Here is a 26,834-nt window from a genome sequence, read left to right as displayed (position 1 = left end):
GAGCAAAACCAAACTGAACGCTATCCTAACAGAGAAAGGAAACCTCCTAAATATTTAGCGGATTACACATCTAACTGCAAAGAGTTAGCTAATGTAACCTCTGTAAGTGTTGATAATTGTTACAGAGCAACCTGTGGAATCCCCCAAACCTATAAAGAGGCGCTGATGTCACCAGAGGCACCAAGGTGGAAACAGGCAATAGCAGAAGAAATCAACTCTCTGAAAGAGAATGACACATTCATATTGGCTACTTTACCTACTGGTAGAAATACCATTGGAGGAAAATGGGTCTACGCCCTCAAGGAAAAATGAACAAGGACAAATATTCAAAGCCAGGTTTGTAGCAAAAGGTTACAACCAGACACAAGGAATAGACTACCAAGAGACATTTGCACCAACAGCAAACATGACATCTGTGCAAACCCTAATGCAAATAGCAGTCCAGAATGATCTTATTACCCACCAAATGGATGTTAAAACTGCATATTTGCATGCTCCCATTGAGGAAGAAATATACATGGACCAACCAGAAGGTTTTGAGCAAACGGAGTTGTTGTGTTTTAATAAAACATCAGTAGTAGTGAGCAAGCTTCTTTATTTTAACGTGGCTCACATCCATGCATGTAAACATAACTTGCCGACACAGTATATATCACAATTTGGTTTAGACAGCCCCCTAGTGGTGAAGCTGAACTAACCCACATAAGTCCTATCAACACAAGAGTCAGGAGAAAGTTTGGTGTACAAATTAAAGAAATCCCTTTACGGGTTAAACAATCAGGTAGAAACTGGTTCAAACTCTTGAATGACTACCTTGAACAAAAGAAACCTTTCTGATCACTGTGTATACAGGAAGGACATTGAACATGAAACTACTGGTTATCATCTGGGTAGATGACTTGATCATTGCGGCTAGCAATAATAACTTGTTAAACACATTCAAAGAAACAATGAGGTCAAAGTTTAACATGAAAGACCTGGAAAAAATATCCAGTTTTCTTGGGATACAGTTTATACATAAAGAGAGTGAAATCAGGATGAATCAGAAGAGGTACATTCAAAGAATGTTGGAATGCTTTGGGATGTCTGAATGCAAACCCAGATCCACACTATGTGAACTAAAAACGGACACTACTACATGTGGAGGAAGTGATGCAAATGAGACTGTTAACTCAAGGGAGTACAGAGAAATAGTGGACAGTCTGATATATGCCATGACGTGTACGAGACCAGATATAAGCTGTGTTGTTAGGAGACTATCTCAAACACTAGCTCAACCCACGAGAGAGGACTTAGTAACAGCAAAACAAGTCCTCAGATACCTAAAAAGCACAAATGACTTTGAACTGATCTTTAAGAAAAGCAGTGAGGATCTAGATCTAATTGCTTACAGTGGCTCTGACTGTTCAACCTCTGTAAAAGGTACACATGTACTAAACTGCTTGGGGACAACCAAGGGGCCATTGCTTTAAGTAAAAATCCAGTGAACAGAGAGGTCAAAGCATATTGATGTGAAATATCACTTCGTGAAGCGGTAAATGAAGGGAAAATCCGCATTGAACACTGTCCATCAGAAGAAATGGCTGCAGACATACTAAGATAAGATAAGATAACCTTTATTAGTCCCACACGTGGGAAATTTGTTTTGTCACAGCAGGAAGTGGACAGTGCAAAAGTTATGAAGCAAAAATTGGAGTAAAATAAAATAAGAATAAATACAGTACACAACTGTACAGAATAGAATAAAATTAAATACTATATACAGTAGAATAAAATAGAATAAAAATATACAATAAGATAAAAATAGAATACGAATGCTATATACAACTGAGTAAAAATACAACGATGCCAGAAAAGATTATTGCACTTAGTGTTATTGCACATGTGTGGATGTGTGTGTTTGTTCAGTTAAAGTCTTTGTTGTGGAGTCTGACAGCAGTGGGGAGGAAAGACCTGCGAAATCTCTCTGTCCCACACCGTGGGTGCCGCAGTCTCCCACTGAAGGAGCTGCTCAGTGCTGTCACAGTCTGCTGCATGGGGTGGGAGATGTTGTCCATCAGGGATGACAGCTTAGCCACCATTCTCCTGTCACTCACCACCTCCACTGGGTCCAGAGGGCATCCTAGAACAGAGCTGGCCCTGCGGATCAGCCCGTACTTATGTGCCGACACCGGTGTTTTAGCAAAGCGGCGTGGCTGATGTGGAGTGAAGCCACGATAATTACAACGTGTACAAACATTGGAGATGTGAGCAGGACAGACGGAACAATTGACGGAAACAGTTTGGACTTTATACCAGTTTTTAAATTGTGTTGATCGGCCACGTAAAACCAGAGTTATGATAAAAATATCTGCAATGTTTGGTTTTCTTCCTGAATACTGTCGTTGTTTATATTTCCTGCGGGACGAAACGTTTTACAAGAAGAAAGGCTCGAAAGCACTCTCCGCCTGTGAGCAAAAAACAAAAACACCCCCACCCTTTCCTATTGGTCGAAAAAAGTACCATGTCGACCAATCAAAAAATGATATGGCAAGTTGTTAAGAAAACGTGGGGAAGTGTTAGGAGTTACTGCGGTGTTTTGAGATGTGAGAGATTTGCGACGTTTAGCACAAATCTTGTGTAGTTATTGTGTCAATAGTTTTGTTGTGTGTGTCAGAACAATGAGGCGACTGCTGAATGTTACAGGAGTTACAGCAGTGATACATCTGCTGTTGTCAGGCCTGCAGGTATCAGGCTGTTGTTCTCCTTTATCTCATAGTGGACAGAAATTATTTTTTTCAGTGGCACAAATAATTTGTGTGGCATCAGATTTGATGCAGAACAGCTGATTGTTCAGTAAATAGTTTGAAATGTTTATTTTAAAACGCCTTGGCTGCATTTAAAAAAAAATAGCTGCAAAAAACTTTGTTGTTTGCCAAACTGAGTTACTTTTTTGAAGAAATAACTATATAATTAATTGCCCAACATTGGTCCAGCAGTTCTCAGTCCTTCAGACTACCCCCTGTTGAATTATGTGCCCACACCCAGCACTGCAGGGACCAAGGTTTTGAGGGGAAGGAAAGACTTGCTGATGCCAGTCTCATAGCCTCAGCCACCTCTTCCACCTGTGTCACTACCGCCCCCACCACCACCACTTGGTAAAAGCCCCACAACCTCTACAATCACCCGACCTTTGTCTTCACTGGCTGCTTGTACATCAACCTCTGAGACTGTTGGACCCTCCATACTGCCAAAAAAATCCTGCAGTCAGACCAACCCTGGTGATTGTGGCCCTCCTACATCACTCTCTTCCACAGTGGCCATAACACCCACAATTAGCAATCTAGACACTGCAGGCAGGGCTTCAGTCTGGACAAGGGCAACCCAGTATAAGCGTAAGCTGAGGGCTCACCCCTCAGATGTAGGAGCCGAAGTGTCATGGGTGCAAAACCTCCCCATTTGCAGAATGTGCAACCAGCCAACCCAAGGACATAAAAAGGATTTTCCATTCCAGTGCAGGACCCAGTATGGTAACCCGTACCACATGTATAATCATTCTTATTGTGTGATGTTGGTTTTAGAGGCATCTTGTCTTTTACAATCCAATGATCAAAACATTCTAATTTTCACTTTTTTTTATACAGTTGGCTTTTAAAATACCTCACATTACATTCAGAATCAAGTTCACTGATTGCAGTGCTGTTTTTTTGTGCTTTGTTGTTTCATCCACTTTAATAAAGTGTTCTGTGATACAGCAACAGTGAGTTGTGGAACCACTTAATGAATGCCTAAGTTGGGCTTTAATCTGCATTCGACTTACTGACCTTCTTTCAATCAGCATCCCAATAGTCCTAAGTGCACTGTCAAAACATACAAGTATAAATAGATAAAATGCTGTTTTGGAGAAGAATCTCTCAGAGGGTATCGATGTTGCCACAATGCACAGTGTCTGTGTCGTCACTTTGGTAAAACCTGGATAAATTGAAGCCTTGGTATCCCACCAGCTCAGTGGGTCTGCACTTCTCTGGCAAAGGGCCCCATCAATGTAGGATCTCACTTCCAGTATTGCATCTGCTGAGGGATTCCTTCTGGTAGTGTCTGTACTTGCTTGTTCTTCAAAGAACCTCTAAAGAGCAGATGCTTGTTGCGCCTTCTGTTTACCCTCTTCTCCCTCTTGGTCCCCTGGCAGTGGAGTTGGTTTGCTGGATCTTTCTGCTGCAGTTATTCTCTGAAGAGCTTCATCCACCGCTCCGTTGTCATTAAAGACCAGCTTCTTGAATCCTGGATCAAGAATGGTGGTTTCAGAGAGAACAGCGTTATATTCCATTCTGTGGAACTTTCTGTCCATGGTGCACAGAGAGCATCCACCAACTACTTCACTTTTCCTGTAGTTACTCTGGTTTGACGCTCAGCTTCACTGTCTGCAGACCCTTGCACAACAATTTGGAGGCCGTGACATGACTGAAAAAGGGTAAATAATAAGTCTCAAAGTTATTTATGTTTGTTTTTTCAAAATTCAGCAGTATATTATAACCACCAGCAAAACCACTTTGTTTTCCACATCCCACTCTTTTGCCACTTTGAGCTGTTCTGCTAAGTTCTCAGAAGTGTGTCTGTTGCTGATCTCAAAACAATCTAGAAGACAGAACTCTGTTTTATAATTTGTGTCGGTGACACATAACTGACAAGAAGGATGTGGTGGTTTGGGATGTCCAGCTGTCAGTTGTTGGACAGACTGCTGTAGCTCTTTTAACCCTCTCGCAGTGATGCACGTTCTCTGTCATATCACACATAACTGACTGTGTTTTATCTTTCCAGTGCACTGATGGGTGGACTGTTCTCAGGTGTCAGTGCAGGTTGTTTGTGGAGTTACTCTATGTCAGCTCCTTTTCTTGCAGACTCTACACTCTGCCATTTGTTTTGTCAATAAAATTGAAATGGTGCCAGATTTTGCATCTTTTCTTGGTGTCGCTTATTTTCTTTGCTATACCTTTCTAATGTGTCGATGTTGTCTGCTGTTGTTACCCCCTGTCTCTCTTTCTCTCCTGGTCTGTTCCTCAGCTACTGCTGCTGTGTAACTACTGCCCCTCCCCCCTCTGCTCAGTGCAAACACAAGGCTCAGCGTGAGAGAGTAAGAGAAAGAACAAACAAACATGGCTCCAATTAAGGAACCGGCTCCTGTCGTTCACTTCAAAGATCGTGATCGACCCATCACTGCAGTTCATCGAATGATCTGAAAAACAAACCCAAAAAAACAATTACCCCAGAGAGAGGTTTGGGAGTTTGGGAGAAAAAGTAACACATCATCTGCCTGAAGACTGATTTTATGTTCCACATTCTTGCATCTTAAGCCCTCAATCACTATAGGTTGTCTAATTCCTGCTGAAGTTCGCCTGATATCAGCGGTGAATCCAGTGTTATTGCTCAATGTCTGTTTACTTTGTATTGAATATGAAGTTGTAAAAATCCCTAACAGTGTTGTTCATTCTTTCAGGGTCACACACACACTGTGTTCCCAGATAAATCTTTAACAGAACTTTTAGTCAGGGGTGCACATAAGTGGTACGCAGGTGCGCATGCACTGTCAAAACAAAAAAACGCACACCAGATTACCGGCAATTACTTTGGCGTATTTTCTGAGAATAGGCGCTTCTTTTGCGGTTCAGACTCCTTCTGACATTTCTTTGGAGGTGGAGGAACATCACAGTAATTGCTTAAAGGAGCTTGGTTCTTCGACATCTTTAAGAGTTCTAAACAAATCTCTGTCCTCCTCCAGAAAATCTTATGTACACAACGCGCGTTGCACATTTTTTATTTTGACAGTGCATGCGCACCTGCGGACCACTTATGTGAAACCCTGCTTATAGTTGTTTTTTAGTATTTATTTTTAACTGGTTCGCTAGAAATTGACCAGATTTGTTACCATGTTCAAAATTTTGCAAGCAAAGCCTTTGTGCAAAGAATTGTGTTTTTCTCATATTAGTGATTTCATTTCATTTAATTTTAGTTTTGTTTTATGTATTTTGTTCAGTATTTCCTGTTCCTGGTGGGACACATAGGCTTCTTTAAAGGATTTTATGGTTTTTTTTCCAATGCTTGAATATTTTTGTTTTCTTTTTTCTTTGTAAAATAAAATGAAATTATTTTACCTCATCATAGCTTTCCCTGCTTCCCAGAGGACAGATGCTGACGTTCCAGGCAGGTTATTATAGTGTAAATCAGCAGTCCCCCACCCCTGGGCCTCGGACCGGTACCGGTCCGTGAGTCATTTGGTACCGGGCCGCGAGAGTTGAGGCTCAGGTGTGAAATGTATGGTTTTCAGGATTTTTATCGTTTTTTATCGTTATTTTGTTATCGTTTTTATCGTTAACCCGGTTTTCCTTGGTGACTTCACGTGTGTCATGAATAAATCTTCTTTTTTTCGGTACTAGTTTTATTTTGTTGTATTTATCCACGACACCTCAGAGGCTGGTCTGTGAAAATATTGTCGGGCATGAACCGGTCCGTGGCGCGAAAAAGGTTGGGGACCGCTGGTGTAAATCAGGGGTGTCTGTGGTGGGCGTGGCCTGCGGTGCCGTGCAGAGGAGGCGGACGCAGCAGCACGGCATCCGCGATCATGATCCGCCGAATTAAATATTGTACTGGGTCTTATGGTTGGCGTTGTTGTTGTGGTCGTTATGTTGAGCTGGCAGCGGGAGAGCTGCAGCTCTGTGTGCCTTGTAAACAGCAACCGTGTGTCAATCAAAGGATTGCAAAGCATGTTGATGTCACCAGGTCTGCCGTGGTCGTTTACAGTGGTGCCGAAACCCAGGACGGGAGGCACGGCAGATCCAGGAGTGGGCCAGCAGAGGGAGGAGCTTTCGAGAATGGTGGCCGAGCTGGCAGCCACGCAGCAGGAGCAGGCAGCAGTGGAGGCGCAGTGCAGGGAGCTGCTCCAGCCGGGAGGGGTGGAGAAGCCGCGGGATAAGTCGGAGGTGCCCGTGCTAGGGGAGTCCGCACCACCATAGCCCGAGGTTAGCGGGCTGAGCAGAGCGGCCTCACCTCCACCAGAGGCCGGTGCCCGCCTGCGAGCGGCTGGGCAGAAAAACATAGTATTGCACCTTAAAAAGTATCGCATTGCATGGAACGGAGAGTGTAAACACAGTTTGTTATCAAGAGAGATTATTTGTTATGTTCAGTTCCAGTCTTGAGACCGCAGCTGGTAGCCGCATAAAATTAAAAAACCACAGCAAATTAAAAAACTGTAACAAATTAAAAATCCTTGACGGAAAAGGATTGTCTGAAATACCGGAAGTGACACAACAATTAGCCTAATAGGGCTTTTGCCCTATAGGGCTTTGGAGTTGACGTCACGCCGCAATGCATTGTGGGAGTGCAGCGCCATTTTCGGGGTCTACGAATTAAAACAAACACACTGTGTTGGAACCACGACTACAAGAAAGATGCTTAAAAGCAGCTCAAAAGAGAATGGACTGTGTAGAGACCGATTGCGTCCAGAGGCGAAGCAGCGGTACTTGCAGAAAATAGCGTGCATTGTAAATGTGGACCCGTATGACATACGGCCGTGGAGTAGAAACCCCAACACCTAGCGCTACTGACGTAGCCTGACATATTTTCGTACCTTGCCTGTGGAGTCAGTGTGTACAAGTCGTCATTCAAACAAAGGTAAGTCAGCTCGACTACTGCGTGTGAAATGCGTTTGATTTCCCTGCAAACATTCACATTAGTGCAGCATAAATTCATTGATGAGGGGAAATTACAGTGAGAACATGTAAAGGCTGTTAGGGGGATAACATAGTGAGTTCAGTGCATTGATGTGACATTGTCCTGAAGGATTTAGTTATTCTTTATGGTTAAAGAAATTGCACTAATTTATTCACATTTATTATAAATAATTCTAATTATACATCTTGCTTCCATGTTTGTATCCTGTGTCACTAAAAATACATTTTATTTTAGTTTTATACATTGATTAATGACCTGCAGAATCTCCTTATCATATTAAGTGATTCATAATTGTCACTTTATGCTTTCTCCATCTCTAAAGTGATGACATCCTTGCATTACATACTTTAGGTTCATTTTCTGCAGGCAGGTTTCTGACAGAGAGCAGACAGATTTAGAATATAACATGCAGCGTTCTATAGATGGACACATAAAGAAATGAAAAATTACATGTATGTGCTAACTTTCTAAACACTTTGTTACATTTATGATAAAGTAGATTAAACACATTTACGTCGGCCTTGGCTCATAGTTCTTGTCTTTAAATGAACTTTGTCTGTGTGTGTTTCAGGTGCTGCTCTCTCAAAGACTGAATGAACCAGCATTGCAGCCATGGGTCACTGTGAGCATCACAGGGAAGGTTGAAGCCGCCCACTGCAGCTGTATGGCCGGAGTCGCAGAGACCTGCAGCCATGTCACTGCTCTTCTGTTTAATGTAGAAGCAGCAGTGTTGATCCGTGGCACAAGGACTGTTACAGATGAACCTGCATACTGGGTTTTGCTGGGTAATATGACCAAGATACAGCCAGAGGTTGGCCATAAGATGGACTTCTCTTTAGCTGCCCAAAAAAAGGCTCTTGTTCAAAACATAAACAGACCATCTGTAGTGACAGGTAAAAGGAGCCGTCCTCAAAACAGAAAAATCCCACCTGCTACTGTGGAGGAGTCTAGATTTATGCCTGAAGTGCACTGCCATGTAAATAATTTGCATTAACTGAATATGTACTGACTGAGTACCACTGTTCAAAAGTTGAATAAAGAAACAAACTAATTTTTGCCTCTTTTTTTAAATTTTTTTTATTAAAACCACCTTATAGAACATCACATCAGTTACAGTGTAGAATCCATGTCATTTATAGTTTACAAATGACAAAATGTTTACACCAAATCATGAGTGTTTACAGGATATCACCCACTACTAACATTACTTTATTTACTGTATCTTTTGAAAAAATAACAGCACAAGACTTAAGAATATTTAACAGGAGCAGGTTTCATTCTTCCCTGGTTTTATTATCACACTGTTCACCAAACGCAGCAAACCTTCACCATCTTATCCTGAAGGGTCACCTCTTCACCCTCACATGGAAGAAGTAATCTGATTGGCATGGTGGTATGTTTGAAGCAGGTCCCTTGTGTAGCGCTGGAACTCAGTAACGATGTGTTTCATCCATTTCATCGGCTGGTTTGCTGCAATAATGCCAAATAATTAGCAACTCTATAAATAGAAGGTAGTTCTGCAAAATCACTCAGTAGGATGTTTGTTCTAATTTGCTATGAGCTCAGAGCGCATAGAAAATAAAACTAATAGGCTATAAAGAGTGATATGAACATATTTAGAACTTACCGGAATGAAAATGTCTGGAGCACCAACAGATATTTGGAGATGGAAGAGAACTGCACGTCAGCTCGTCTCACAGCTGCTATCCAGGCTGGACGCCTTCGTTTGCTAACATCGATACACGAGCTGCCTCATGTTGCTTCCAGGTTGGGAAAGAATGAAAATGTAAGGACAAGAAAGACATTGTGGACAAAACAAGACACCCCCCATAATCTTTAGTGACAATATTGTAGTTAGTTAAATGGTTGTTCAACTCTGTATTTTCTTTGATTGTGGTAAAATAATGTGTGCCCCAGTCTCCAAAAATGACATAGTGCAGGAAGCGTAGTTATTCCTCCGTTACACCACAAGAGGGAGTATCCCCTAAAATGAGCAGCTCTAGCGGGAGTAAAGAAGCCAGCCACTACCCATAAGGCAGTGCGCCTATAAGCGTTATGTGAGACTGCAAAAGTGTGTAACGCTGTGCTATGTCCATGTATATATTTGCAGGTAAGCAGATACAAGATGGTAAATAACTTAAAATGTGTCTACAGATGAGTCCACGGGGTTGCAGAGAATGTGGGAAAGTTGGCCGTTAATCCCCACTATGTGTCATTAGTGTATAAGTTATTGGTAGCGATGTGAATTAGCTGTGATGCTAACGATTAGCAGCTAGATCTGATTCATTAGTTTGTGCGGAAACCTTGTGGCATTTTTGTGGATTTATACCTGTACCGGGCTCTAATCACAGCAGATGTAGACTGGTGGATCACACTACCTTGTGTTTATGTTTATTTCATTGTTCCACTGTAAGAAATATTAGTGGTTTGAGTTTAAACACTACCCATAAGGCAGTGCGCCTATAAGCGTTATGTGAGACTGCAAAAGTGTGTAACGCTGTGCTATGTCCATGTATATATTTGCAGATGCAGTAAAGGCAAACTCACAAAGCCACACTGGTTTCAATTCATTTTAATTCAAGTGTGCAACAAAAAGATAAACCATTTTCAAGCTTATTTTCTTGCTGGTCGTGCGATCGAACATTGCAGCCGACCACACAGCAAATACGAACCATGGCTGTTGTGTGTGCCTTCTCTCCCTTTTCACTTGCGCTAGACCCCCAAAATGGCGGATCAGGCCAAAATCCTTTCCACGCCCACCCCCGTGACATCACGCTCCAAAGCCCTATTAGCAGCTGTGAGACGAGCTGATATCCAAATTTAATTTTATTTGATCATTTTACCACTTTCGAATTCCATGCTATTGTTTTTTGCAGCCCTCCAGTTTTATCTGTCACAATTTATAGACCACCTAAAGACAGCGCTGCTTTTATCAAGGAATTCTCCGAATTTTTAAAAAACATACACTCAAAATATAACATGATAATTCTAACCGGTGATTTTAACCTGCACATAGATAATCCTTCCGACCCTTGTGAGATTATTCTGTAATCATATGTTATCTTATATTTGTAGTTAAAGTAGTTGAATTAGGATACTGCTGTAGGTCATATAATATCCTTTAGTCTAGATTGTGTGCTGTGTATGTAGCTTAGTTTCCATTATATTCTTGGGTTAAAAGAATGTGACCATTTTTGGATTTGTTAGACAGGCGTGCATTACCCTGTACCCTTGATCTGCTGTGAATGTGTTACACTGTTTCTTGACATTTCATACTGCTGAATCATGAAGAGAATGTTGTGTGCAGAGGACCTTGTGCCGATAATAGAAGAGACTGACCACATTCCATACCCCCACCTTTACAGAGAGCAGAGAAACAAGGAGCCGAGATCATAACTTAGGCGCCGTAAGAGAGAAAGAATGTAATGTTTAGGCTTTTACGACTAGGTGGGGGCCACTAGAGGCTATAAGAAGCGGAGTAGCCCGTCACCATTTTGAGATTTGCTGTGACCCTCTTCACGCATGTCTCCCCATCCGGATGGCTTATGCTCATAAGTGTTGAATTGTATGGAAATAAAGGATTGTTGATTGAGCATTTATACACCGAGTATTGTCCTTCCTTCAGCCCAAAGATTCAAAGAATTGGGAGATTTTAACACCCTGCATCAAAAGCATTCTTCACTGTATGGATTTTACCAGCACGTCACGCAGCGACTCACAACAGAGGACACACTCTGGACCTCGTGACCCATGGGCTGTTCACCAGTGTGTCCTCTGTTGTTGACTTGGCTGTCTCTGACCACTACTGTGTGTTTTTAACATCACCTGTTTTAGTCAGCAAGAGATCTCGGTGCGAATTGTGAGGAGGCGCTATCTAACCTCTGAAGTGGCTGCAAATTTTACCAGGGTTTTAGACAAATGCCCCCCTTTGATTCTACCTGCACCCTGTGATTTGATTCTTAATCATTTTAACAGCAAACTGAAGAAAAGCCTTGACTCCGTTGCTCCACTCACCACCAAAAAGATTAATGTAAAACGTGCATCACCCTGGAGAAACGAAGAAGTCAAAACACTCAAAAGAAATTGCAGGGCAGCAGAAAGGAGATGGAGGAAAAATAAAAATGTAATTAACCATCAAATACTCTGAGAACAACTTAAAATGTACAATAATACACTAAGGAATTCAAGAAATTCATACTTTGCCAAAATAATCAGTAATAACAAAAATAATCCCAAGGTCCTCTTTTCCACCATAGATCATTTATTTAACCCTGATTTTAACAGCTCCCAAAAAAACCCCTCACAGAGCAAACTGCTCTGTGAGCAGTTTGCAGACCACTTCAGGGGAAAGATCAGCGCCATCAGATCTGATATTTTATTTAATTGTGATATGATTTTAAACACATCTGAGGGCTCGATTGTACCTGAGGAGACACTGGACAGCTTTGTCCTGGTTAATGCTGAGAACCTTCAGAAAGTTTTCTCCACAGTGAGACCCACCACATGTCTTTTAGATCCAATCCCTTCTTCACTTTTTAAAACACTTTATGGATTTTTTGAGGCTGAGCTTTTATACATGATGAATTGCTCTCTTCAGTTGGATGTCTTCCCTGCTGCCTTTAAAACGGCGGCGGCGAGGCCCCTTCTGAAGAAGAGCAATTTGGATTGTAATGATTTTAATAATTACAGACCTGTATCCAACTTACCATTTTTAGGTAAAATCTTAGAAAAACTTGTTTTTACTCAGATTAATGACTTTTTGAATGATAGACAGATCCTGGAGATATTCCAGTCTGGATTTAGGGTGAACCACAGCACAGAGACGGCTCTCCTAAAGGTTTTAAATGATCTTAGATGTAACTGGGACTCCCAAAAGCTCTCAGTCCTGGTGCTACTGGGGCAGCCTTTGATACAGTAGACCACGCTATTCTTTTAAACAGACTGAAACACATGGTGGGCTTCTCTGGTGGCGCACAGAACTGGTTCACTTCCTATCTCTCAGACAGAACTTATGTGAATATGGATACATGCTCCTCTAAGATCCATAAAATTACATGTGGTGTGCCCCAAGGGTCGATTCTAGGCCCTGTACTTTTTAATTTGTATACGCTCCCTCTTGGCGGTGTCATCAGGAGGCATGGAGTGAACTCCCACAGTTACGCTGTTGACACGCAGCTGTACATCTCTGTGTCTCCTGATGACACCAGACCAATGGATGCTCTTTTTAACTGTATTCTAGATATTAAATCTTGGATAGCAGAAAATTTTTTACAGCTTAACCAGGACAAAACTGAAGTTTTAATCATCGGTCCCGAGGCTCAGAGAGAGAAACTCTTGTCTAAATTAGAGGCATTTTCACTGTCCATCGCTACAAGTGAAAAACCTGGGTGTTATTTTTGACTCTGAGCTTGGTTTTATCCCACATATTAAACATGTAACCAAAATGGGATTTTATCATCTAAAAAATATAGCCAGAGTCCGCCCTATTCTCTCTCGGGCCAACACGGAGATGCTGATGCATGCTTTTATTACCAGTCGCATTGATTATTGTAATGCCCTGCTCTCTGGTCTTCCTAAGAAGAAGAAGAATATTTCACCTTTACAACTTTTACAAAACTCTGCAGCTCGTGTGCTGACGAAGACCAGAGGGCGGGCCCACATTACACCGGTTTTAGAATCGCTGCATTGGCTCCCCGTATGTTTCAGGATTGATTTTAAAGTTCTTTTATTGGTTTTTAAATGTCTTAATGGTCTTGGGCCTTCTTATCTCTCAGATCTGCTTTTACCATATGAGCCCTCGCGGACTCTGAGGGCCTGAGTCATATGGGCCTGCATGAATAAACTTTCTGAATCCTTTATCATCTGCAACTGAAAATAGTTGTGGATGATTAATATAGCTTTCTAATGTGACGTTCTTGTCCCTGGCTCTCTCTCTCTCCCTCCCGCTCTGTTCCTGTGCTACTGCAAGTGTAACTACTGCCCCTCCCCCCTTTGCCCAGCGCAAAACACAAGGCTCGCATGCGGAGTGAAGGCGAAAAAAGTGAGAGAGAGAGAGAGAGAGAGAGGGTGAGAGAAAGGAAAAAAAAAAAAAAAAAACACTAGTCTGACGTCACTAGCCGTGTCTGGGTCTAAACTCTGCTGCAGGTCCATATATCAAACGATCACTATGGCATTACTGAGAGTTGAAAAACTGTCTAAAGTCTTTCATCTTTAATAAAATGATCAGCGTTCTGCTTTACCAGGTGTAACAATTGAGTTTAACATCCAGGCATCTATGAAAACTGAATTTATGACATTTAACGGAGTTAGAAGTTAGCAGGGAGTTAGCTCGCTAGCTTCTATCTAAATACAATATAGCATGTCCTGACTGCGGGGTTTTGGAAACAAATTCAAACGTACAGCTCTGCTATCACTTGCAGCATAAATGAAGACAGAAAACTAAACAGCAGTGACGTTTGTAAGGTTACTGAAGTTGGGCTAGCTGGTATATAATGATGTGCTACGTGACCGCTAGCGACACAGCTATGTTAGCATAATATAAACAAGCTAACTTTTTTCCACTCGATAAAAGTTAACGTGAGTGTTCTCGGTGGTCAGGAACAAATGTAATCGCATGGCAGGATGCTGTAAAACTTCAGCCAGGAGAACAACTGAGATAATCCATCCACAATACGAGGTTAGTCATTCATATACTGCTGCATGGGCTGGGCTGTAGTTACATCCTAAGGTTTTAAAAACTGAGCTTAAATAAATGATTAGCTGTAATAAAAGCCGAGGGAGGTCAACAGTGATCACTGACTGTTTTAGGAGCTTTTTGAGGTCAAATAGAAGAAAATACATAACATTAAACATGTTAACAACACAAAAGCCATATTAAACGCAGACTACTTTAGACCCGGAAGTAGGATTCGTCGCGTCATCACTGAACAACCGGATAAGGAGCCAGCTCTCGTCGTTCACGTCAAAGATCCGGCTCTAAGAGCCTTTTCACTAGCGCACGCGCGCAGCTTAGAAGGAGCATTGCTCCTAGCCATTAGGAACCCTCATATTAACCTTTATTGAGTGGAAAAAAGTCCACCGTTTGTTAGCGTTCGTCCTCCAGCTTTACTGTTTATCTTATGCTAACATAGCTTGTCGCGCTAGCGATCAAATAGCACATCATTATATACCAGCTAGCCCAACTTCAGTAACCCTACAAACGTCGCTGCTGTTTACATTCCTTTTGTCATTTATGTTGGAAGTGATAGCAGAGTTGTACGTTTTAATTTGTTTAGTAAATCTCCCAGTCAGAACATGGTATATTATATTTAGATGGAAGCTAGCGAGCTAACTCCCTGCTAACTTCTAACTCCATTAAATTTCATAAATTCAGTTTTCATGGATGCCTGGATGTTAAACTTAATTGTTACACCTGGCAAAGCAGCCACACTGATCATATTATTACAGATGAACAAATTTAGACAGTTTTTCAACTCTCGGTAATGCTGCAGTGATCATATTATTGCACTTTTGCAGTGGAGTTTGGGCCCATACATGGCTAATAACGTCTGACATATTGTTGTAATGTTGGCACTTTTAATATAGAGGACACAAAAGAAAACACCTGAAAGTTTAAAGAAAGCACTTGATTTTTTTAAAATTGTTTTTTAACAGGTTTTGTGTAACGCGGTTAAAGGCCCAGGGCGCCTGACTGCAGCCTCATAGACAATGAGCTATCAGAATAAGATTCGACTATGGAGCCTGAGGGTATGAATAAAACACAGGAAACAAAAGTAGAGCTCAAATATATATATATTATGTTTGTTATGAGAAGTGTATAGACGGATGTACAAAAGAAATAAAAACATATGCATATATATCACAAACAAAAATAATGTTGACAATACAAAACAGCTTAGTAGGTTCCAAAAGGAGGTGGGATGAGGTGTAGTCCAGTATGTGATTTAGTTTAGTTCCATGGACCTGTGATAGGTCATGTGTCAACAATTTGTGATTCAGTCCATAGGTTCACAATTCCTACCGCAACGTAGCGGTGGTCGGGTGGCTCGCCATCTCGCGCTGATCAGGGCTGATCGCGGGAGAACAAAAAAAACCTGACCTAAATAAGGTCAAAAAACAGAAATTATCATTCACAGAAGAAAATGAAACAGCATTCTACTGCTGTGACAAAATAAATACATAAATCCATAAATAACAAAGTCAAGTAATCAATGCCACGTTTCATACAACAATCAATAAACCATCATCTCTTATAATGAATGTCATTCTAAATACTATTATAGAAAGACATTCTCATGGGTCCCATCAAAGTATATCAGCGTTAAAGCTAATAAATATTATCCAAAGTTAATCAAATATATTTACAAAACTCATTTAATCACAGGTGTTGCGCAACAGATTCAATAATGTAAATGGAATTTAACTCAATGCAAAATCTCATAGGCCGTTTCGGCATTTCATCAGAAAAGTAACAAAAAACATCCAAAACGGACAAAACTACAAAAATCAAATCACTCATTCAACTCTAGATACGTTAAATCAACATTCGGCCATAATGGAATGAACAAAAACAACAATATTCAATAGATGACACTAGTAATTGCACTTACTTTTGGAAATCGAATTTCCCAGAGGAACCCACCCGAGGGATTAATAAAGTTCTATCTTATCTTATCTTACTGTCGCTAGCCTAGCATTAGCTTACCGGCATTGTAGGATGTGCGATCGCGGCTCCGCATGTACCTTAATTGTGACAAAACAAACAAATAACTCACCGTTGAGTCGAGTGTGAGGTAGTGTAAAGATGAATGAATCGGCTGGGTTATTGCACGCTGTCAACTGGCCTGTAGTGCAAAATTTGTCGTGATCTGACAAGTACACCAACCACAGGGACAACAGCAGCCAGAGGAGCAGGGACATGCAGCTGATTGACCCGGAACTTATACAGGATTCATTCCCGCCACAATAAAGGGACTGGCGGAAGTGGGGTCAGAGGTTACCGTGGTTACATTTGCCTAAACATGATTTCCTTTACATTTTCCAGTTTACTGACTCATTACTTCCACAATAGAAGGATCTAATTTTCATTGTAATCAGACAAAGTAAATTAAATACAAACAACCACAATTTAAATATCAGAAACATTTCATGTATGGAGTTAAACATGAATCATTGTTTCAATAATATATTTATTGTTGTCATAAACAGACAAGAAGACAACAACAAACTGCTCCTCCCATTCAACACATGTCAGTCCATATCCCAGCAAACTAAATCAGAAAGAAAGAAACAGTGAGAACTAAAAGAGAAACAAAGAGCTTTGGAACAACGAGGCAGCAGGAGGACAGCTGCAGTTTAACAGCTTCAACTCACTGACAGAAAACAACATGAGAAACATCATCATCCTCAACTCATGTGCTGCACTGACACCTTCAACGGACACACCTTCACTTTACCAACAGTGCTAATACATGGGAACATCCTGTGAGTGAAAGTGTGTGTGAAGGTGTGTATGTGTGTGTTAGTATCAGGATCAGAGAACGACAGCTTTCCTCTGTTCCAGTCCAGATTCACTCTGATCCTCTGGAACTTCTTCTGGACTGAGAGAGCAGAATCTGCTGATGGTGAACGCGCTGAATATTTACCTAAAAAGAAACCTATTCTCCATAATCCAGACAGCATGATTCCCTTCCTCTGCACAGACTCTGCAAATACACCCAGTCCCCACCATTTACTGTCTCCAACATCAACATCCCAGTTGTGAGTCCCTGAGTTAAAGCCCTCAGAGCCCAGGACAGAGCTGAATAATTCAAACCTCTCTGGATTATCAGGAAGCTGCTGCCTCTCTCCTTCAGTCACACTGGTCAGATCTTCAGACAGGATGAGGTTTGGATGAGCAGTGTTTGGGTCCAGAATGAGAGGAGTGTAGGAGACCATGTCCTTCATGTTGTTCCAGATGTTGAAGGTCAGGTTGCCCAGGTGTTTGGCCTGGTCTATCAGAGCTCCTGAGGGCAGCTGTGGATCATCCAGCAGGGGGCAGCGCTGGACTCTTTCCACTGCAGCCTTGTAGTTGTGCAGGAATGAGACGTCTTCAGCTCTCAGCTCCTCCTCTGTGGCTCTGACTGTGTCTGAAAGAGCTGCTATCTCTCTGCTCAGAGCCTCCATCTTCTCCTTCATCATCCCACTCTTCTGCTCCTTTTCCTCCCTCAGTGCAGCCAGCCTGGCCTCCTCTTCCTCTGCTAGAAACTGGTGAAGCTTCTTAAACTGCTCCTTAATCTGCCTCTCTGTGTGTCGGGCCTGGACCTTAATGTATTCTGCTGTTTGATCAAACTTCACTTGAACTTCTTCACAAACCTTTAACTTCTTCTTTAAGGGCTCCAGAGTTTCCTGAAGTTCCTTCTTGTGTTGTTGTGCAGCTTCATCGATGGGTCTGAATCTGTGATTGGTGTGTTTTTCTGAGTCTCTGCAGATGACACACACTGGCTGCTGATGGTCCAGACAGAAGAGTTTGAGTTTCTCAGAGTGCAGACTGCAGAGAGCCTCTGAAGCTCTCTGATCTCTCTCCTGTAAGAACGACTCACACAGGTTCTTTAAAGCTCGGTTTGAAGGTGGATCATCCACTGATATTTCCTTACAAACTGGACACTCGTGTGTTGGTCTCTCTCTCCACCGTCTCTTCAGACAGTGTTCACAGAAGCTGTGGCTACATGACAGAAGAACAGGATCTCTGAAGACCTCCTGACAGACCGGACAGCAGAGATCCTCCTCTGATCTGGAAGCCATTGAGTCTGTGAGTGAAGCTGAAAACAGGAGAGAGGCAGTACAGTCAGTCCTGGCTCCCCTCCCTCCTCTACCACCTTCACTGAAACTTCCTTTGAGTCGTGTTTTTGCTCAAACTCACATTCAGTGTGTGGAGCGTCAGCAGCTTGAAGCAGCAGTGTTGGAGTTTTCCACTTTTCTCTCCTGTAGCTGGACTCACTCAGAGGAAGCTGCTAGTTTGGTCTGAGCTCAGTCTGATCGTCTGTGCGTCTCTCTTTACAGGGGAAGAAAAACAGCCTGTTTCCTGGTCTGTTGCATTTGAGTAATGTGGGGGGCGGAGCTTCATTCAACTTCCTCTTATAAATGTGTGAGTGTGACATCAGAGCGCAGAGTTATATTGCAGGTCAGAAATGAAACCTTTTTTGAAACTCAGAAAACAAAGTGTGACTCAGTGGTGCAGCTGTTTGGCAGTTTTTTATTTCAGACTTTGTTCTGGTTATTGTTCAGGTTCCACAGCATTGGGAGTGTAATGCAGGCTCACAAACAGGGTGGATGTACTTTGTGACAGACTTTTAAAAGTGAAATGGATTGTAAATGTGTGTTTTTGGCTCCTCTCACTCGTTTAATCTTCACATATCTGGCTGGTTTGTCAAGAGAGAGCCTCTTTGCATAAGTGCTTCGATGATTTTGGAGATGTCTGCCCATATGTCCTACATGTTTCAGTCGCCAATTCTGAATTATAACTAACATTAAAAACATGTTTTATTTATTTATTTATTTATTAACCTTTATTTTAACCAGGAAGATCCCATTGAAATTAAAAACCTCTTTTTCAAGGGAGACCTGGCCAAGATAGGCAGCAGCAGATGTCTCACAGTTACAGAAATTACTCAAACACAGGCAGCAACAACACACATGCAACAATAAGTGAAAGAATACAAATAAAATAAAAATAAAATTCAATAAAATTCAAATAAAATAAAAAGTCAGTTAAAATGACAATCAATCTAATTGAAACAGTTACATGTTATGGACTTGGCCTAAAGGATTCGTAGTTTAGATTTAAAATCACTGTTTATGGAAGACAGAGAGCAAATAAATCAGATTAACATCCGATCGTTGGGGTTTTGTTCAATAATCAGCGTATCCTTTGTATAAACGCATGAACTTTATTAAAGAGATAATCAGGGGTGATTTTAGCCCATTTCGCTAAAAGTGGAAGGCCTTTTTTGAAAAATTAACCTGTAATAAGACATACCATATCAGGATAGAATTGTTACTATAAAACTAAAGACGAATCAAACTGTTGACAATTTTAATCTAGTTCTCAATTTTAAGAAAGGCTGGTGACCCCTGCTATTGAGTCTGACAGCTGCAGGGATTATATACAAATATTCAACTGGTTCTATGCCAGATTTAAACCAAGTCTAAATTTTAAAAAAGGACTTTATAAGATAGATCTTTTGACTATCACTACAAAGATTACCAACAGTGGTACTCATACCACAGTTTGATATCAGAAAACACCGAGAGCATACATTGATATGACACCACAGCCAAGGCCAGGAAGATCGTGAAGGACCTCAGCCATCTGTTCTCTCTGTTGAGGTCAGGAAAGCGATTCCGCTCCCTGAAGACCAACACAGAGACTGAGGAGGAGCTTCTTCCCGCAGGCGATACGGTCTCTCAATCACAATCACACCACCACACAGTACTGACCCACACATATAGTTCTTACACACACACTGGACATTCGTTTTCACTTCATCACTTAAATCACTTTAAGCATATTTGCACTGCACAAGACATAATGTGGATTGCACAACACTGGACATTATACTCCTCATTTCCAGCTAATACTTGTACAGCTGCTGTTATTTTGTATATATATATATATATATATATATATATATATATATATATATATATATATATATATATTTATTTATATTTCTTCATACATTCTTATATAGTTCTATACTGTGTATTGTGTATTTTGTTGTACAGTTATTAGTACAGTTACACTGAAAAAGTACACAACAATGGGGAAAGTACAAGAGGAAAAAAAGAGACCTCTGCTCATGCTGGGCACCTATGGGAGGACAGCATGAGAACAGGAAACTAAAAAACTCCTCTGAACAGAGAGCACATAAATGTCCACAGTACAACATTGGAGCACGTGACAAGCCACGGGGTTGGGTAGGCGGTGAGGAGTAGTGCGAAGGAAAACACAGCAGTCATCCTGCACAGCGCTACCATTCCAGCGCGGCACACAGACCCGCCATCTTCCCCCACAGGAAAAAAGGATCGAAGGCGTTTGGAAAGGGAGGGGGATAAGTGTTTGCTTTTCAGTGTAAATGTATGTGTGTGCGTGTCCAGAGTTCAGCGGGGACAGTGTCCTTCGCCCTATCAGGCTAAGTAAACAGTCTGCAAGCCAACCCGGGTGGCCTTACACAGAATGGGAAGGATAGTCATCACACAGTCGTTATCAGGGAATTGTTTTTGTTCAGCACCAGCCTTGGACCCGCAGCTGGCGCCGTGGTGTCCATATGTTGATGTCGTTGATTTTTCTTCTCTGCGAGCAGCTCAGGAGAATTTCAAAGCTGTTCTTTAACAGTCCGACACTGGTCTCTCAATCTCCCGTTGGATAGCCGCGAGCCTCCCCACGATGGTATCAAACTTCTGTTCCGTGGTGTTGGTGAGACCCCACAACTGCGGTGATCCGTTCTGCGATGTGATCCAACTTTCGCTCAAGGGTCTCATTTTGAGCAGGCCTCTCTTTGATGTATCCCGCTGCCAATTTTATTTTTTTGACGGTGCAAAATGTTTCGTCAACATCGTCGACATACAGCACTGCACTTCAGAGTCACACTGCTAGCGATCGATGCAGCGATTCTGTACTGTACAGGAGACGGCACGGAGGAGATCGTTTGCAGCGATCAGGACACAATGTGATGTAAAAAAAAATGCAAACTTGCACTAAAAAAATCTGTGAAACAGCGAGGTGAAAGGTGAACTGCGTTATAGCGAGGGACCTCTGTAATTTTGAAGGTAAGTCACAACATACCCTTCGTAAATACTAATGTATAGAAACCCTTACCAGCAATCGTTCATTTTTTGTGTGGCTTTTTTTTTTCACAGTTTGTTAACATGCTGTGTAGTTGTGTACTTGACTAGCTGATATCGACATAATGGGGAAACATCTGGTTTGACTATTGTTCACCTGTAGTTTGAATGCTGAACATTTGCCTGTTTAAATCATGAGACCAGTCACTATACAGAGATGTGCTTCTGAATGTGGACGATGTGTCTTCTGCTGCAGTGATGCCGTTCTGCTTGTGTTGAGTGATGTAAACAACTGATCGATCTAAACTCTTTAAACGTCAAAATTGATCATTAGATTTTTTATGACACAACAGTGGTGAGTGTTCCCACCTTATGCTCTTTGTAACGTAATGCAATCTTTCAGTTTTTGAGTTTTGGACATGATTTTGGAGGATATCTTCGCAGTAGCGATTGACCGCAAAGTAAAGCTACAGGAAATGTATAACCCCACATCCGGTCTCAAACCAGGAAGTTAGCATTTTCTTGTGCACAGGGTCTATTATGGATCTTCAGATCCACATTATGTCAGCAGCTATTCTCCACCGTGAATTATGTTAAAAACAAACACCGCTCGCGCCTCACAGATGGCAGCTTACAGTCCTGCGTAAAGATGAAAGTAAAGCCCCGATTTGCAGACGCTGTGCGTAGAGGTTCTGGAGCAGAAGTCCCATTGTAAACATACCACGGCAGACCCGACGATGTTTGCATGATGGTTTTTTTTTTGCAATATCTTTTGAAAGCCAGGTCAAGTCTCCAAAAGTCCAAAGGCGAAATAAGGGAGGCGGCTCACAACAGTTTTTGTTTGCTTGTCATGGTCCCTGTGCCTTCTTAGCTGACTCTGTATGGCTAGAAGTGTTTCCTGTTGTGCTGTCTCTCTCTCTCTCTCTCTCTCTCTCTCTCTCTCTCTCTCTCGCATGCGCATAACTGCCTGACCTCATCGGCCACTGGACTGTCGCCGTTCGAAGCCTCTCTGGGCTACCAACCACCACTGTTCCCAGCCGTGGAGGGTGAGCATGCCATCCCTTCAGTGCAACACCATTTCTGCAGGTACCACTGGGCATGGCGTGCCACCGAAGCCGCTCTGCTACAGACAGCGGAGTGCAACAAGATGCTGACCGCCGCCAGGTCCCTGCTCCTCGCAACATGTGTATACATAATGTATTTCATGTCTCCCAGGTCAAACGCGTGCTGTCCAGCCCGTTGTGCCCTACGTTCAGGCCCCCTCTGCCCGCCCGGCTTGTGGATGGGCAGGAAGTGTTTAATATCACCTGCACTATGCATTATGTCTCTCTTCCACAGCATGTCTTTATCCTGTCTTCCTTCTCTCACCCCAACCGGTCGCAGCAGATGGCCCCGCCCCTCCCTGAGCCTGGTTCTGCCGGAGGTTTCTTCCTGTTTTTTTTTTTTTTTTTTTTTTTTTGGCCTGTCCCGTTTGGCTCTTTTGCCATCAGAATTGTTGTCTAAAGGCAAAGAAAGATGCCCAACGGATTTACTTTACCAAACTGACCATCCCAGCCTTGCCGTAATGGTCCATTTGATTCACCTTTTATTGTTTATTTTATTTTCACTTACTGAATACGGGACAGACTTGACTGGGGGAAAGAAGGGGAGAAAGAAAGAGGGAAAGAGAAACAGCTGAGAAGAGGGACGGGGGAGAAGGGCAAAAGACAAAAACCAACAGAACGGGCAGAGAAAAAAAAATGCATATATCGATCACCTGGATCACCTGCTGAGAAAGAAAAAAGAAAGCAAGCAGAAGAGAACAAGAGTAATAGAATAAACAACATCACAATGATATATGGGAATATGACAGTAAATACTAAATGTTAAACATTATTGTGCAGCACATAAGATCAACAGAACACAGTGTGCTTTGAGGTAGGAGCCAAAAAGGGTGTAGTTTGTGGGTGTGATCACCCGTGTGTACACCTGTGAGCATGGACGCGCTTGTTTTTTGTTTTTTTAAAAGGTTCCTTCATGTAATAATCTGCTAGAGGGTGTGGGGGGGGGGGCACAGCCCCGTCCTCCAGGGCGTGAAGCAGGTGTGGAGGAGATCAAAACTCCAGACATCCAGAGGCCCCCAGAACACAAGAGACCAAGGAAGACCAACAGAGGGGCAGCTGCGCCACTGTCCCGGAAAGAGCTGAGGAGAGTCCCAGATGAGGGCTCACTCAGCAGCCGCGGAGCAGAAGCCAGGGGGAGTTGCAGTGACGCGCCCGTGAGCTCCGCCGGCAGCCAGCTGCGCCTGAGTGACCGAGCCCCAGGCCGAGAGGCCGGGGGCACCCCACCTCCGAAGTGGCCCGAGCGAGCCCCAGGCTCCAGGCCCCGATAAGCGGCCGCCAAGGAGTGAGCCGGTGTGTACCTGGACGCCCATCCCCGGACACAAAGAACCACCAACGCACCGATGTCTGAGGGGGTCCGCCACTGGCAGGGGAAGTGGTGGTAGGGGGAGATAGGCCTCCAAACCTTGGAGGGCCTGAGATGTCCCCAGAGAGGTGGCGCCTGACACCCAACCTGACATATAGACACAGACATACAGGCACACACAGATACAAACATCCATTCCCACCCTCATGCTCTCATATGCACTTACTCCACACTCAACCAACGTGGAGACATACATAGAGAGACGTTGTACACACGAGGTTTCTTCCTGTTAAAAGGGAGTTTTTCCTTCCCACTGTCGCCAAAGTGCTTGCTCATAGGGGGTCATATGATTGTTGGGTTTTTCTCTGTATTTATTATTGTGCTATCTACTGTACAATATGAAGCGCCTTGAGGCGACTGTTTGTTGTGATTTGGCGCTGTATAAATAAAATTGAATTGAATTGAAAATTGAATTAATATTCAGCAGTAGGATAGTGCAAAACATAGTATTAATAACTCTAACGAAGTAATATACACTGAACAAAAATATAAACGCAACACCTTTGTTACTGCTCCCATTCCCCATGGGATGGACGTAGAGACCTAAAATTCATTCCAGATACACAATATAACCATCCCTCCCAAACAGTGGTCACAAATCAGTCCAAATGTGTGGTAGTGGGCACATCTGCTATATTGAGATAATCCATCCCACCTCACAGGTGTGCCACATCAGGATGCTGATCTGACATCATGAGTAGTGCACAGGTGTACCTCAGACTGCCCACAACAAAAGGCCACCCTGGAATGTGCAGTTTTGTCTCACAGCAAAATGCCACAGATGCCACAAGCAATGAGGGAGCGTGCAATTGGCATGCTGACAGCAGGAATGTCAACCAGATCTGTCGCCCGTGCATTGAATGTTCATTTCTCAACCATAAGCCGTCTCCACAGGCATTTCAGAGAATATGGCAGCACATCCAACCGGCCTCACAACCGCAGACCTCGTGTAACCCCACCAGCCCAGGACCTCCACATCCAGCAGGTTCACCTCCAAGATCGTCTGAGACCAGCCACCCAGACAGCTGCTGGAACAATTGGTTTGCACAACCAAACAATTTCTGCACAAACTGTCAGAAACCGTCTCAGGGACGCTCAACTGCATGCCCGTCGTCCTCATCGGGGTCTTGACCTGACTCCAGCTCGTCGCCGTAACAGACTTGTGTGGGCAAATGCTCACATTCGATGGCGTCTGGCACGTTGGAGAGGTGTGCGCTTCACGGATGAATCATGGTTCACATTGTTCAGGGCAGATGGCAGCTGAGAATGTCCCAGTTCTTGCATGGCCAGCATACTCACCGGACATGTCACCCATTGAGCATGTTCGGGATGTGCTTGACCGGCGTATATGACAGCGTGTACCAGTTCCCACGAATATCCAACAACCTCGCACAGCCATTGAAGTGGAGTGGACCAACATTCCACAGGCCACAATTGACAATCTGATAGACTCCATGCGACGATGTGTTGCACTGCATGAGGCAAATGGTGGTCACACCAGATACTGACCGGTTCTGGGTCCCCAGACCCCCAATAGCGCAAAAAGCTTTAGTTATGATAATATATATAATAATATATATAATAATATATATAAATTTCCAGTGTGTGGGGATCATTTGTCACCAACTGCATCAGGTGCTACAACCCTGGTCTACATATCACCGTTGATGAACAGCTTTTCCCATCAAAGACCTGGTGCTGTTTCCTGCAGTATATTGCAAGTAAACCTGACAAGTTTGGGATCAAGTTTTGGGTGGCCTGCGACCTAAAATCCAAGTACATTTGCAATGTCTTCCCATATCTTGGCAAGGACCCCAATCGTCCCACTGGGGAGAGACTTTCTGAAAATGTAGTCATGAGGCTGATGGAACCATTCCTAGACAAGGGCAGAAATGTTACCACGGACAATTTTTTCACATCGCTTTCACTTGCGCAAAAACTTCTTAGACGGAAAACCACCATCCTCGGCACAGTCAACAAGATTTGCAGGGAAATTCCTCAATCCACTAGACAGACAGATCGCAATGAATTCACCACTCAGGTATGTTGCAGGTCTTTTGTGGTTCTATGTTTATGTGTTTCATTGTGTGTAAAAGGGCTATGGAAATAACAATTTATCTTATTTCTTAGGTGTTTTCAACCTCTGCTGCCACGCTGACGGCGTATGCGGCCAAACGGAAGAAGACAGTCTATATTCTTAGCAGCATGCACAGCGTGGTTCAGACTGATAACACTACCAAAAGGAAGCCAAACACTGTCACCCTTTACAACAAAACAAAGTGTGGCGTGGATGTGATGGACCAGATGGTTCAGGAGTACACTGTCCGCAGAGGAACACGGCGCTGGCCAGTTGCCGTGTTTTATAACATGATTGACATGGCAGCACTGAATGCACATGTGCTGTATCAAGCATGCACCGGGATGAAGGAAAGACGGGTGGACTTCCTGGTGGAGCTTGCAAGAGAGTTGGCTCACTCTCATGTAGCTGCAAAGAAGGCAAGAAAAGAACAGTTGCTTTGGACACAACCCTCCACACCTAGCCCTGGAAAAAGAGCCATGTGTCAGGTCAAACACAAATGCAAGAACAATCATACCACTGTGCGATGTGTTCACTGCAACAGATACACATGTGGTAAATGCAGACTACAGATACCATGGCAGTGCCAGGATTGTGAGTGATTGCTGAAAATGTTGAAATGTACTCACTCACTTTTTATTATTATTTGTAAATATGTGTACAAATGGTTGGTTTTTTGTACTGTTTTTATCAATAAATCTCAGCAACAAAGGACGATGAAACACAAAAGGAAGTTCACAGCTTTTAGCAGCTCCCCCACCCC

At 42.9% G+C, this 26,834-nt stretch overlaps 1 protein-coding gene and 1 long non-coding RNA gene across 2 annotated transcripts; one reads left to right on the top strand and one right to left on the bottom strand.

Annotated features, from left to right (window-relative positions):
- Positions 1–16,719: 16,719 nt before the first annotated feature.
- On the bottom strand, positions 16,720–18,486 carry LOC146672477 (zinc-binding protein A33-like). Its single transcript, XM_085386405.1, has one exon. The coding sequence runs from the start codon at positions 18,484–18,486 to the stop codon at positions 17,110–17,112; it is 1,377 nt and encodes a 458-aa protein (XP_085242531.1). The 3' UTR covers positions 16,720–17,109.
- Positions 18,487–19,760: 1,274 nt separating this feature from the next.
- Positions 19,761–26,482, top strand: LOC146672476 (uncharacterized). Its single transcript, XR_014908274.1, has 4 exons — positions 19,761–20,055; positions 20,739–22,951; positions 24,213–26,035; positions 26,125–26,482. It is a non-coding gene; the product is annotated as an uncharacterized LOC146672476 (long non-coding RNA).
- Positions 26,483–26,834: the final 352 nt, after the last annotated feature.

The sequence above is a fragment of the Rhamphochromis longiceps genome, linkage group LG3, assembly GCF_057381845.1.
Source record: "Rhamphochromis longiceps isolate RC_006_pf linkage group LG3, R_longiceps_female_GT1.1, whole genome shotgun sequence".
NCBI lineage: Eukaryota > Metazoa > Chordata > Actinopteri > Cichliformes > Cichlidae > Rhamphochromis > Rhamphochromis longiceps.
This window is presented reverse-complemented; position numbering and strand designations above follow the sequence as displayed.